The sequence below is a fragment of the Bacillus rossius genome, chromosome 1, assembly GCF_032445375.1.
Source record: "Bacillus rossius redtenbacheri isolate Brsri chromosome 1, Brsri_v3, whole genome shotgun sequence".
NCBI lineage: Eukaryota > Metazoa > Arthropoda > Insecta > Phasmatodea > Bacillidae > Bacillus > Bacillus rossius.
In genome coordinates this window covers 25,192,658-25,208,409 of record NC_086330.1, presented here as the reverse complement: position 1 = coordinate 25,208,409, position 15,752 = coordinate 25,192,658, and the positions used below count along the sequence as shown (strand labels likewise).

Sequence of the window (15,752 nt, the reverse complement as noted above, 5' to 3'; positions counted from 1 at the left end):
TCTTCTACATTTTGGGGTGTAAAACACCGCCGTACTCATTCCCACATTCATCCGCGCGAGCGCACCGCGCCACGAACTGGCGTCCCGGTGAGTCGCACCGCCGCGTGACGTCAGACTGGTTCCTGGCGTCACTGCCTGACTCCGTGCCATCCCGGGAGAGCGGCGAGCGAGTGTCCTCGACTCGTCGACTCCTCGACTCGTCGACTCCTCGCGGGAAATGTCAAAGAGCGGCGCCGTGCGTAGAGAGTGCCAGGCCCGTTGGGCAGGGGAGAGAGGGAGAGAAGAGAAGGAGAGGACTAGAGAGAGAGAGAGAAAGAGGATTAGAGAGATTGAGAAAGAGGATTATAGAGAGAGAAAGAGGACTACAGAGAGAGAGGACTAGAGAGAGAAAGAGGACTAAAGAGAAAGAGGACTAGAGAGAAAGAGGACTAGAGAGAAAGAGGTCTAGAGAGAGAAAGAGGAATATAGAGAGAGAAAGAGGGATATATAGAGAGAAAGAGGACTAGAGAAAGAAAGGAACTAGAGAGAGAAAGACTAGTGAGAGAGAAAAAGTAGAGAGAGAAAGAGGGCTAGAGAGAGATAAAGTGGAAGAGAGAGAGGTAGAAGGTTGCAACCCACCCCTGATCAAAATAAATAAGTGAAAAGATATCGGTACCTCAAGTATTTTCCGTGAAATAACCTGATCGCTAATCGGACCGCAATAAGGTATGCGCACGAGCCAGCGACTGGTTCCTTTTGTAATTGGCGGTCGTCTGCAAGAGAAGCCGTTGCCCTGTTTGGCCGGGCCATTCAGGACGTGTTTGCTTCCACACCGGGTGGCTGTGATTGGTGTGCCGACAGTAAATAAATCCAGCCAAGCCCGAAACACAAGACAATGCTACAAAAGTTTCAACACACAGCTGGTCTGGAAATATTTGCGCGAAAAGTACATGGCCCTAGTTATCGGATGAGGTCCAAACGGAGCACTTGCTACCGAAAGTGAAGCCAGGCAATCCGCCCACCATCGCCAGACAAGGTACGGGAAATTTGATCATAAGATCCACCATAGACTTCTTACGCATACGCTGGCAGTCTTAACTGAGACAAGTGTCGCCTTTCCTGAATTCTCCCCACACGCCTACAATTCCGACTGTCAGTTCGCGACCTCAGTCCACCTTGCGATCTGGTCCAGCGTGCAGGATATTTTTTTTTGAATGTGCACAGAATGAAGACCTGACACGCACGTCTTAGAGGTGCCATGGTGTGTCGAAAGCACTATGGGATTTCCCTCAGTCCATCATTCCCGGCGATCTGCTGGCCGGCCGTTCCCATACACGTCACGGAAGGTCCGTGATTTTATGGGACCCGTAATGAAAAAAACGCGTGAAAAAAATTTGAGCGAGTCTTTTAGTACTCACCAGTACAGCCAACATCGGTAACGAGGAAATTCATGTGTTCTCATGTTGCGAATACGCTTATAACACGAAACTCAAACACGAAATTTAACATGAAATTCTTTAAAGTAATGCCGAGTTTGGTAAATATTCGCAAATTGTGTTTTTATCTACATTTCTGGATACGAATCACACGTAGTTCCCGCACCCGCCGCTAGAATTTGCTGCCAGAGCAACTACGTCAATTATCGAATCATGCGATTAGCAGACCAAAATTTTTAAATACATAATGAAACGGCTGCGATAAAAACGAAAATAACTTGAAAAAACATGAAAATACAGACATAATTTTCGACAAGGAATTTTTTTTTAAAAAAGGGGGTTGTCTGTAAAGTCGGTTTACGGAAGATAATTTTACGTGACGTCATAAGAAAACGTTGATGAAAAATTGCATACTTTTTTAATTTTCAAATATTATTTACAGTTTTTGCAAATTTAATTTAAATAATTTGTTTAATATAATCACGAACAATTAGTTAAAAAGCCCGCCTTAACCTGTTTGATATTATAGAAGATTTTCTCGCACGGTGGTTGGCCGGTGTTTGCACGCTCGGCTCAAGCGGAACGTAACAATTTTTCGTACGTGCAGCCGGCGTTCATCCATTTATAAGACGTTATCACGTCAAAAACTGCTCAGTTTCTTAAAATTCATTCAACAGTTAACACTGCAAAGTTTTTTTTCGTTTCTTCGGTTCACGCCAGTGACGGATCCAGAATTTTGGTTTGGGAGGGGCTTGACCCAGCTGAGGCTAGGCTTTATCAAGGCAAACACTAAAACAATAGTGGACCCAGATGCTTTTGGAGGGGGCTTGAGCCCCTTAGCCCCCCCTCTGGATCTGCTACTGGTTCACGCCATCCGCTACAGAAAACAGCACTGTGTTTACACATTTCCGTTCCATACGACTTCCGTTCCATTCACAAAATTAGGCCCTACCAAATGCCGTATAATGAGAGCTAACAAAAAAAATTATTAATGTTGCTACAAGCTCCAGCTTCCCCCACTACCGTCCATAGTGAGGATTTATGCTCCTCTCGTGGTTATAGTATATTGTCATATCCCACAAACGAGTGCACATTTTCAAAGAAACTTTATCAACCTTTTTTTTGTTCTACAGCAATATACTCTTTTAATTATTTTTGAGAAAAATATTGGTAAATGATTGGCTAGCCTAGTTCGCTCTTTGGAAAACACAGTAGTTTATTTTATTTTATTGAATAATTTATGTGACATGACAGCAGTAATTAATGCCTCACATGAAGATGTATGTAAAGAAAAGTGCATTCATTCTTATAATAATAGACTAAAGCATAGGTTGTCATGTAGTAAAGTCTTTAAAAGAAAAAAACAACCATACTCACCACACGAAACTATAATTCCAAATGCTTTTGTCCCGCTTGTGTCTTAGTAAGTATGATAACAACAATCAGATCATTCCCCAAATTCTGCACTAAAGGTATCGAGAAACTTTCCGGCAAGCAGGAGAAATCTGAACGTAAAACTTTGCGTCACACGTAATTTAAAACTAGTTATCACACGCCATGTTAATCATTTCGTTTTCTTATCATGATGTACTATTATATACGGGTTTGTACTCTTATCACATCAGCGCTCTTGCATATCATGTTTCGTTAACATTTCTCAACAGATATTTACGAAATATCATTATCTCCAATAGCGGTAAGAATTCACGCAAATAATTAGTTGCTCAAAAATGACGTTTAGTAAATATATTTTTTGATGAAATTTGCGAGACAACAAAAATATCAGAATAAATTACCAGGCAGCAAAAAATCCATTCACAATAACGACCATATAATGTCATTAAAAAAAACTCGGCGAGTGAGGCAGACACTTGAGATGCTTGGTCCTCGAGTACTAACCCTAACTGGGTCACGTGGTTTGTTTAGAACTCTAAATTGTGAAATCACATACGATGCATAGGCTACATTAACAACTACGACGAGAATTAGATTAGCCAGTAATGTAACCCCCCCCCCCCCCCCCCCATGACTGTTGATAATAAAGTAGGTAATTCCGGGTCGCTGCTAACTAGAGGTGTAAAAGTAACGAAAAAAAGCGTACCCGTACGTATTCGTTACTATAACAATTAGTACTCGTTACTATCGTATCGTTACGTTACTCGTTACTTCTGATACCGCATAACATGCTATGTTATATTGCAGCAACGAATCGAGTCGTATTGCGTACGCGCACAGTATGACGTCGCGTAAATAATAATAAATAGAATATAAACAATTAACAATATCTGATAATTAACAGTTTTTGTTAACCAAGAAACAATTAAATCTCATTAAAGCGGCTTTATTATATTATTTATTTTAAGATAAGAACAAAAAAAACGTGAAAATACACAATAAAAAATAAAAACATACATATTTCTAATTTGTAAAAAATTCTTTCTTACGTTGTTTCTGTTCCAATCTCAAACTTTGTCTACACACACAATAAATAACTTTAATAAACAGTAAAAAACTTGGACGACGAATTTCCAAATTATACTTTACTTAATAAACAAACATCGTTCTTTGTAACGTAAATTCATCGAATATGCGCGCGCATGCGTAGAACATATGAAGAATGCGATTAACTAAATGCAGCCGTGTGTAACGTTTCGTTACTCGTTACTAGATGGCGCACCCGTTACTCAGTACCGAATACATACGGTTTGCTACAGCTCTACTGCTGACGTCATGTCGTCATTGCTACAGAGCCATCCTTTGTGTGCAGTGTGCATCCAAGCGCATCAGAAAGGTCGCGTCCTGCATGAATTAAAAGAATATAAAAACAGTAATATAATCTGAACGGCTTGACAGAATTAAATTGGGTTTGTTTCGTCGGTTAGATATTTTTGTTACGGAGACTTGATTGTACAGAAATAGTCAATATAGTGTATAATTTTAAAAAAATTGCACATTGTTTTTCATAAAATAAGGGCTCGAAACCTAAAAATAAATCAAATATGAAAATGTTTAGTTGTAAAATTATTAAAATCACATAAGAACAACCTCTATGGTACCCAAATCTTCAAACAAAATATGTATCACAATTTTGAGCTAATTTTAACTTATTTAAACATTTTATTATGCAATTGTAATAGGAAAATCATTGAAATATATTTCGTTACTATCAGAGAATTTTTCTCCGTTTGATAATTTTACAGCCGAACGATTTTCATATTTGATTTTTTTTTGTTTCAAGCCCTTACACTTATCCCTCACTTAGCACGACTAATTCATTCCTAAATATGCTCATTTTATTCTAAATCGCGTATTCTGAAGCATTAGTTTCCATAAATAACAAGGCTAATTTCTTTAATGTGTTCCAAAATTGTGTAGGAAAGTATACTTGACGTAATATAAATGCGTTGAATAACACTCAACTATAAATATGTCACACCATTTATCCTTATATTCCACCCATCGCACTTTGTATGACAAATACGACACCGCATAACGGGAGATACGTGGTTATGTGCTTGATCGGCAGTCGGCTGGCTGACTTGCCCGCCCGGGCGTGACCTTCAACTCACGTCGCGTACCTTTCCTAACCATCCTTAACTGACAGTCAAGCCGATAATACTGACCGGATAGTTACGTTTTAATTTTACAAAAATTAAAGTGCTTATTCGCGTATCACCACCTGGTTCACACCAATCCTGTCAAGCCAATTTTTTTTTCATTGCAACGTTCATTTAACAACCTTTTCCACGTGAATCATCTGTTAATTTATGTTCCGGTATCTAATGTCAAATATATTCCCTCTAGTACAAACAGCATCAGACTTATATAAACTTTTGGTAAGCGTCCTTATTTCGTACGAATGTGCGCACAGTTGACTTGCTTAAAACTAAAGTGCGACAAACATAAACGTGGCCTTCATGACAATCTGCGCGCCGCAATACTTCTAGTTTTGCCTCAAATACTTGAACACAATGCTATATGAGTGATCAAGCACGTACAGTTACCGGCAGCTGAATGGGCAGACGTTGCATTTTTTTTGAGTGAATTTCCTGCCACTGGCTAAACTGAGTTCACGGCCCGTTCTGTGTCCAGGCGACAACGGTACGGCACGGCGGCATATGCGGACGTAAAAACATTTGGTCATTTACACTCCATAGCTGCAACTGAACTTGCCACAGCTGATGTTTGTACAACTGCCGATAGCGTAGACAGACAGACCTGCGCGCGATTCTCTCCCCCCCCCCCCCCCCCCTTGTTTGTCTACTTGTATCCCACAGCACATGTTCACAGAAGTTCAAACAGACTTCGTGGCGTCGTGCTCGACTTTTTTTTTTTTGCCTGCCGAGATTTCGTGCTAACTGAAGTTTACAGACGTGCTATTTGAGACTGGGGCAGTAAAATTAAAATCGCACTAAATGAATTCGCACAATCTGAAGCCGTGCTAAGTGAGGGATAGGTGTTTTTACGACAAACCTTTGCAATTATTTTAATGAATATTTACTGTATTGATTATTTCTGTATGTTCAGGTCTCCGTTATGAAAATTTCTTACTCTCACTTTCAACCGCGCGATTTCTGTTATTTTGTTGTACTACGTTGCCCGATATACACCATAGAGCACAAAAGGTTATAATTAGAGACCGGAAAAATTCGCGGTTTCAATTCGCGATAGGCTGCAATGCAAATTTTAACTTTATGCTGCGTCTGTGATTGGAGCACAGTTGATTATGACTCTGATCCAATGGGATAACCCCCACTGAAAGTAGTATCGAATTACAAGCATTCCAGTTAACAGGTGTCAGGAGTCAGTACCCAATTAGGTTTCTTTTTTCCCTGAATACATAGAAGATGACGGAGTCTATCCTCGAAGTCATAGAAACAGCTAATGTTTTCAAATACCTAATTATAATGCTATAAAAATTGTTTTAAATATATTTGAAACGTTGTATTTTACAAAAGAATATTCGGAATGAGAATTATGAAAATACTAATTACATGTATTTCAACAAGTCCATCATCTGATAATATTCAGTTTTTGTTATAAAAAATATTTAATATTAAAAATATTGCCTCTTGCCTCTGTTTGAGCAGATCACATAATTTATGGACTACTTTATTTTTGATTATGAACGACTGCTACTAATATTTTATGCCGTGAAATAATAATTGGTCTTGATAATTTAATTTTTTTCAGGATGACAACTGTAATAATACTAACCACACACACTATTTGATGGTTTTACAGAATTCAACAAGATCAAAAATAAAATAAACAAAAAACTTAATATAACTAACGAATGTATACAAAATAATATTTATAAAAGTAACAAGCCTGGTGGTATCAATTTGGCATCAGTTGGCATCATTTACTCTGTACTGCAGTCTAAGAGTGAGGCGCATTGTAGTCGCAGTCATGGATGAGAAATTATTATTACAGAGACAGACATAGTTTTAGAAATACGTAGTTTTGGACCCACCCGCTAGATAGTAGCTTTCATTATTGTATTACTAATATAGCTACATTCATTGTAAGAAGTAATGCATGAGCTTTTAACAGGCAAACAAACCAGTGTATATTATTCATTCATTTAATTCTGGTAGCCATATATTTTGTGGTTTGGCAAACCATAAATTCTGCATCACCTACTCATTTATATACCTATAAAATGCTTTTTTTTTTTTTGACAAAACAATATTAAGTGTTTTATTTTTACAGTTTAAATCCATTCTACTAAGAAAATAACCGTCAAGTAGTTAAATTATTATTATTATTATTATAAAGCTAACATTTTGGATTTTAACCTCCAGCCAGAGTTGTTTGTTTTTTTTCCGCTAGTAGTTATGGGCCCACACAACAGATAGCGTCACATGTCGCGCAAAATATATAATTTTTTTTTTTTTCCACTGAGTTGCTCTTCTAGTTGTTGTTCTATGGTCGCACGTACTACCGGACTGCTCAGGCCACGTCGAGGGCAACAGGCTGGATTTCCCTTGACGTGTGGGCTGGCATTCTCTCACCTGTCTTCCTCCCACGTCGCGACCAACACCCGGCATTCCCACGCGCGCAGTGGCGTCTTCTTGGTAAGAGGGGAGGGGGGGACAGGCGGGCCAGGTGGCCTACCACCCCCTTCCAGCAAAAAATACCTAACACTAGAGACCGGAAAAAATCGTGAAATCATTTCGCGATAGGCTAAAATACTAATAGTCATACCTCAGTGCTGCCTCTGCTATTGGCTCACGACTCACCTGGATGACTCTGGGCCAATAAGAAACACCCTGGCCAAAGCTGCATCGAATCACAGGGTGCTAGTTTGGGACGTCTCAAAACACAGCAGCCAATGAGTGGGTGACATTTGACCGGGTGTACGTAGAACTACGGAGTTCATCCTGCAGGTCATTGAACCCGCGAATTCTTCCGGTTCCTACCTAACACCTTAGTACCAACACAGGGGAGAGTGTAAAAAAAATAACTTATTGGCAAGTGGTTTGACTATAAAATATTATATAGATAAATTGTATATTATATATTATATTATGTGGTGTAAAACACGATGAACAGCATTTTAAGAAATTTTAAGCACTGGAAGTTAATTTTTTATCAAATATGTAAAATTATTTTTTAAAAAAAAGTTTTTCTAACAGAAAAGAGTGTTGATTACGTTGTCATAATGTTAGTACCATGTGTTTTAACTAGATACATTGCTCATGCCATGGAGGTAAGAAGTACGTGGTTCATACTGGGCATACAGTTACTATTTATCGGACTACATGGCTACAACTCCTGGTATTCACACAAGTGTCCTGCAGCTGTCCGGGATTAGAATCTAATGTATTTGCTTCCAGAGTAGGGAATTATTGTAGATTTGCACATACTTACGAAGCAGAAACTAACACCATTCAAAAAAAGTACAGCTGTAATTCCTTTGAAATATTTTTAATTAAATGTAAGCTTATGTTAGAAAAACTAACGAAAGTGGAAAATAGTGAAGTATCCGTAGATATAAGGGATGCTGCTTTGTTTAAACCGAACAGGTAGTTTAAGAAAAAGTTAAAAACTAGGGCAAGTTGCAGTTTAGCTTAAGTGCTTTTATAACTCAGTCCAAACTAAAGCAATTTTTGTTTGTAAGAATTTTTTTTTATTTAAAAACATTTACCTTAATTTGGACTTGAGAACAGGCACGCCTAACCTTTTTTTGTTACCAAAGAAAATTTTGTACTTCAGGAATAAAACTTAGAATTTAAACTTGTGTAGAAGCTTACAAAAAATGTTAAGTGTCAGTAGACAGGAAAAATTCGCGGCTCATTTCATGATATGCTAAAATTCAAATAATTATACCTTTGTGCTGCTTCCAACTATTGGTTCACTCTGGATGACTATGGGCCAATTAATGACCTTCAGCGAAGTATGTATCGAATCCCAAGTTACCCAGTTCATACGCTTCGTAAGTCAACAGCCAATGAACAGGTAACGTTTACCTAAGTATGCAGAGAATCGTGGAGTCTATCCTGGAGGTCAATGACCCAGCGAATTTTTTCTGTATATCAGTAATCAGTATAAATTATTTGTTTTAATGAAAGTTCTAAGGGAAAAACACGCATAGGTATTTTTTTGACAATTCAGGGCATGTATTTTTCGCGACTAGATCATAGTTCAAACATTGTAGCATCGTCTATGATTCGTGATTGGTCGAGTAATTATCTTTTAGGTACATAACTGTTGTTACACGAATCACAGCCATTGTGATCAAAAGCAAACACTTCTTGAATGGCCCGGTCAAATAAGGGAATGACTTCTCTAACAGACACCAACCACACGGGAAACCGCTGGTGCCTTATTGCTGTGCAATGCGCGTTTAGATTTTTTTTAGCGAAAAATACATGCCTCTCATTACAATTTGTCGCGGGAAAATTTAACGGCTGGTTAGGAGGAAACACAAACTTCAAACTTCAGTACAGAACGCACGTGATTCGTCCTAAAATAACTGTGCCACGTAAAATACATTTCTTGCAGCCAAGTTACAGTAGTTTACAGACTACATTGGCAGTGAACATTTTCGTCATAAATCATCACCTCTAATGATAATGATTAGTAGTGCAATGTAGGGCACTTTAATGAACTCAAGTGCGGATCGGCGGAAATGGCGACAGCAGTGGGTATATTTATGTTTTCTTTCATACCAGCTAACTCACAGCCAATCTGGAAGCAGGACATGAAAGCTTACCCTTGGGGGGGGGGGGGGGGAAATTGACATTTCCCGCCTTCCCTAGAAATCATAAAAAAAATATAATAATAATCTATCACTTCCGTCAACAAATGGAAAGAACTTGAAAGCAAAACCCGCGGGGAAAATGCGGGAATTCAGCGTTCGCTCTTGAATTGGATACATGTTTTGTACGAGAGCCCCTTCCGAAAAAAAAAAGACTTGCCTGAGCGCAACAGCCATCTTTACGAAATGCCTAGAGACCTGCAAAATTCGCGAGTTTCGATGGCCTTCAGGATAGACTGCACATACCCCTGTACACTCGGGCAAATAACGCAGGTTCATTTGGCTGCCGACTTGTATAAGTCGTCTCAGCTGGTTTGTCTGTGATTCGATCCTTCTTCGGTTTAAGGTTTATAACTGGTTGGAGATTCGTCCAGATGAACAGTAAGCCAATAGAAAAATTATCTAATAGGTATGTGTGTGTTTGGATTCTAGCCCATCACCGAATGACTCCGCGAATTTTGCAGGTCTCTACGTTATTGCTGTGCAATGCGCGTTTAGATTTTTTTTAAAGCGAAAAATACATGCCCCTCATGACAATTTGTCGCGGGAAAATTTAACGGCTGGTTAGGAGGAAACACAAACTTCAGTACAGAACGTGATTCGTCCTAAAATAACTGTGCCACAACATTTTCGTGATAAATCATCACCTCTAATGATTAGTATTGTAAGGTAGGGCACTTTAATGAATTCAAGCGCGGATCGGCGGAAAGGGCGACAGTAGTGGGTATATTTATGTTGTCTTTCATACCAGCTAACTCTCAGTCAATCTGGAAGCAGGACATGAAAGCTTACACTTGCGGGGGGGGGGGGGGGAATTGAAATTTCCCGCTTCGGAAAATCCGGGAATTCGGCGTTCGCTCTTGAATCGGATACTTGTTTTGTACGAAGGCCCCTTCCGAAGAAGAGACTTGCCTGAGCGCAACGGCCATATTTACGAAATGCCGTGCCTCCTGCCACCGCTGCTCACCCGTTGCTGAGATCCCGGCCGTCGTCCGACATCGCCGCCCCCAGGCCGCGGCGGCGCGCCGAACCAGCGCTCGCACCCACGACACAGCGCCGCCAGACACACACGTCCCTGCACCGGCCTGCCACTGCCAGCGCTGCGCCTCGCCTCGCCGCCCCGGGTGACCCTGAGGCAGCTGGCGCCCCTGGCGGCGGGCGGCGACACTAGCGCGCCGCGCGGCCCCGGCTCGCAGCAGCCACGGCTAGCTCGCCGCGACATTCCGCCTGACGGTAGTTCACGTCATCACGTGGGCCCCGTTGCTAGCAGTCATGATCCTCCCACACACCTACCAACAAAGATAAAAAAATTGGTTGTCTGTGAAGTCGGTTTACGGACGATAGTTTAACGTGACAACGTCATAACAAAACATTGATGAAATGATTGCATACTTTTATGAATAAAATTGAATCATTTTTATTGAATTATCACTATTTATGTAAGGATACAAAGAAGGAGTGAAATGAAATCTACAATTTAATTGATAAATTTACTTTTATTTGCACTCATTAATTCAAATATGTTTATTACTTTAACGAAGAGATTATTTTAACTATAACTTTTATACGTGTTTGCTGTTTAACTTCTTCCAATCTGTGTTATTCTGTTAAGGATAGGACTATGATAGGAAAAGTAGGAAACGAATGGGAGTGTTTCAAGTTTAATGTGCCTCGGAAAAGTCAAATCGGTAGTTGTTCCAATCGAGTGGAAGAGAGATAGATGCGGCGCAAGCGTACAATGAGCGTAACGGGACAATGTGCGTAACAGGATACTTTTTCGTGCGTGCAGCCGGCGTTCATCGATTTATTAGACGTTGTCACGTCAAAATTTTCTTTGGCTTTTATGTATATTGTTTTAGTTTATTAATTTTTAACCTTATCACAGTTAGTTTTCACACACACACCTTAAAACTTGTTTTGAGTCAGTGTGTTTAGATTGTCAACGTAAAATTATTTTTAATAATTTAAATAACTGAGTAATTTTTCTGCCCTGTCAACATGGTGCCACGTCGGATGGTGCTGGTTTCGTTACTCACAGTTGTAGATTCAGACACGTCATGTACTCATGTACGCAACAGCATATTCCGAATCATTATTACTCTGGTGTAATATTTCATCAGTAACTAAAAATTAGGCCTAACTGTTTTATTGTTTTCTATGATTTATTTAAGATTGTCTACTTTTCTTTTTGTTTTCTTTTCTCCGGGGGGCCCCCTTGGCCCACCGCCCCCTTTTCCCGTAGCAACGGTAGCACCGGCCATTTGGGGGGCCCTGACTTCACTCCCATGCATTTTCATACAAGCAGTGCACTAGTGATGGGCAGAACGGATCTTTTGACCGAATCGGTTCTTTTGGATCAGTTCCGTGGAATGATTCGTTCAGAACGATTCGTTCATCTCGGTCAATTCGTTCTTTTCTGTGTATGGGATCTGGCTCTTTTATCAGGTGTCGTAACTCGTTCTTCCTTTAGAGTATTACGTACGTGTTTTTGTATTTGAATTTGAACATTGCTTTCTGTAGCCAGTGAATCACAGTTGCGTATATGAAACAAGATTATTTATATTTTATTACTTTTTAAGTTACAAATATTAATATATAGGCTATTAGTAGTATAGTTTGGCCAGTCCGGAAACAGGCCTCAGGCGGTGGAGCCGAGAGCCGGCTCCGCCATCTTGGATTGTGACGTCACGGCGGCCATCTTGGATGGTTGTGACCTTAACCTTTGACCTTGACCTTGAATTTGATCCTCAAAATCCGCCAAAATTGGGCAAAATTTGCCCCAAAATTCCTCAAAAATCGCCAAAATTTCCATTTCTGTGGAAAAAAGTTCCGCCAAAAAATTTCAAAAAATTCCACAAATTAAAAATTTCTCATTTCGAGGGAAAAATTTCCCGTTTCGAGGGAAAAATTCCCGTTTTTAGTCCTTAAAAATCCCAGCGGCTGAAAATTCCTAAAACTGGCTTAAGCATCCTTAACTCAAGCCTCAGTTAAACCATTTCTAGAAATAAGGATACCATGACCGCCATCTTGGATTATGTCGCCACCGTTGCAATTTTAGTTACGGTCGCCATCTTTAAAATCTTCATTTACTATCCGATTTTAATGAATTTTTTTTTTTAAATTATAAAAAAATTCAAATAATAAAATTTTAATAAAAAATATTTAAAAAGCATACATTAACGACACGGAGCTCGGAGTCCGCGGTTCGAACCCGGTGGGTGCAAAAAAAATTAAAAATGACGACAGATCCTTCCCCCTAGGTGGCTGCTGGCAGACTGACCCCCACCACTTTTACCAATGCGCATATACCATCAGGTAGTATGACGTCATGTCCGCCATCTTGTCTTCGATGCTGGAAGCCAACATCATTGTATCGTCGGCTAGAGTGCGCTGACACCATGCTAGTTTAATTCTTACCCACTAGAGTGCAGTAATAATTTATTACTGTGACACCCGCCATCTTGTCATTTGGCCGCCATCTTGAAAATCCGTAATTATTTAGCTAGAAATTCGGGAAAAGTTCCAAAATTCATTAAATAAATCACTCATTAATTTACATATTGATTCGATCGATTCCCGTCCTCGGTTCGATACCCGATCGTTGCAATAATGTTTAATCTTATGTAAAAAAATAATTTAAATAAACCATGTTCAACATTCGTAAAGAGACTCTAAATCCTCTACGACCACCATCCTATCAGACATCAAGACCACCATATTGGAAATGTGTAATTTTAATGCTAGAGATCCGGGAAAAAGTTCAGAAATCATTAAATAAATTTCCGATCAATATACTGATTAATTAGATCGACTAAGGTCCTTGGTACGATCTAGGATGATGCAAAAAAAATTAAATATAACATCAATTTAACATAAAAGGAACAGGTTCGAGGAATTAAACACCGCAAGTTCTTTTACAAACATAATATTTATTACATAATTTCTATTCTACTACAGGATCACTTACGAAAGCCAGCAATCTTATAATCATTTAGTTCCGCAGCGGTGTGAAATGACTAATTCTTAGCTCCAATCGGTTTATACTAGACAGAGTCCAGCCAGAACCTTTACAGACATAGTCCACCTCTTCTTGACAGAGTTTCTGGATACCGTTTTTAACAGTTTGCTTCACATCGTTAGAACTGTAAATTACTGCAGCCGATGTCTTGAATGCACACTTCTTCACTTTGTCATCGAACGGATATGGCTTTCCATATATACAGTCCAACCACAAGTTATATTTCAAAGGTCCGTTTGTTGCTACATCATCAGTAAGCTGATTGATTATCTTCTGTCTGATATCGTCAAGAAAATTACAACTGTCCTTCGACTCACCGAACGTATTTAGATAATAGTAGTCTTTCAACATTCCACGAAATGCAGACTGCGCCAAGTAGAAGCCATTTCGTTCACTTGTAATGCTCCGAACACAGTCTTAGGTTTAGTTCCATGTTCAGACGTCATAACAATCGGTTGCTGGGCATCTGTTTTTTTGGTTGTACACTTTCGTGTCTCCAATCTAAAGCGAGGAGTCGAAATGTCGGCAGGTAGTTCAGCAGTAGGAGCACAGACTCCACCTTTACATTTTTTCGCATGATGTCGCAAACTATCGATTCGAGTAAACCATTCATGACAATCATCACATCTAAACTTTATACGAGAAGGATTCTTTTTGCATTTGCTCCGCTCATGTCTTCGTGCATCATGGAAAAATGCGAACGACGTATCACAGTAGCTGCAAGGATACCGTGCTGATGTAGACGAACCTTTCAGACCCGATCCAGATATGGACGTTGCAACAGTAGTACCATTTCCAGGCATACTCTTATGAACATCGATGCATCGCTGTTGCACCGAAACCTTTACTTTCTGCCGCACAGCAGGACCTTTACATGCCTTCATGTGCGTTTTCATATTATCTTTTCTGGCAAACTGCTTATGACATTTCTCACAAACAAACATTTTACGATATAGGTTCTTGACACATTCGCTCCTCTCGTGACGCCGAGCATTGCTGTTGTTTGAGAAAATCTTGTCGCAGTAACAGCACCGATGTTCGCTAGTTGTCAAATCAGCATCCATTGAAGTCTCCATCGAGGTCGTATCGTCGATCGTCGTGGTTTCCTGCACATCCAGCTCAGTAGTTATTAAGCTATCTTCTGCTGGTGGTATCACATTTATTGAAATCTCCTCCAATGTTGACGTCGTCGTCGTTGCCAACGAGATCTGCTCCACCATTGTCGTCGCTGACGTCAAGGTTCCCGTAGACGATGGTACAACATCCATCGAGTTCGACGTTAAAGTCGGTAAAGATGCCATCGAGTTCTCAAGAACAGGTAATTACGCGACTTATGCACCAGATGAAATAATCTAGGTGATCCTTACACCGTCGACGACAGTAACAAACTGACCGACCTGCTGTCTAGGACTCGCTTATATACATGCACCGGATGGAATTATACGCTAGTCAAATCAAGAATCATTTACAATAATACTAGAGTCAAAACAACATAAAAAATAGAAGGACCAACAACGAAAAGGCAGCACATTCGGAAGCACCGACAACGAAAAGGCAGCACATTTGGAAGGACCAACAACGAAAAGGCAGCACATTCGGCAGCACCGACAACGAAAAGGCAGCACATTTGGAAGCACCGACAACGAAAAGGCAGCACATTTGGAAGCACCGACAACGAAAAGGCAGCACATTTGGAAGCACCGACAACGAAAAGGCAGCACCGACAACGAAAAGGCAGCACATTTGGAAGCACCGATAACGAAAAGGCAGCACCGACAACGAAAAGGCAGCACATTTGGAAGCACCGACAACGAAAAGGCAGCACCGACAACGAAAAGGCAGCACCGACAACGAAAAGGCAGCACATTTGGAAGCACCGACAACGAAAAGGCAGCACATTTGGAAGCACCGACCACGAAAAGGCAGCACATTTGGAAGCACCGACAACGAAAAGGCAGCACCGACAACGAAAAGGCAGCACATTTGGAAGCACCGACAACGAAAAGGCAGCACCGACAACGAAAAGGCAGCACATTTGGAAGCACCGACAACG

General features: G+C 40.2%; 1 protein-coding gene across 1 annotated transcript in view; it reads right to left on the bottom strand.

Moving 5' to 3' along the window:
- LOC134533334 (mitochondrial enolase superfamily member 1-like) overlaps nucleotides 1-10,789 on the bottom strand; it is a 151,515-nt gene extending 140,726 nt beyond the window's left edge. Inside the window, exon 1 of the mRNA XM_063370859.1 lies at nucleotides 10,649-10,789. Coding sequence (XP_063226929.1) covers nucleotides 10,649-10,680 — 32 coding nt within the window. The 5' untranslated portion in view covers nucleotides 10,681-10,789. The remainder of the gene's footprint in view (nucleotides 1-10,648) is intronic.
- Between the last annotated feature and the right edge of the window lie 4,963 nt (nucleotides 10,790-15,752).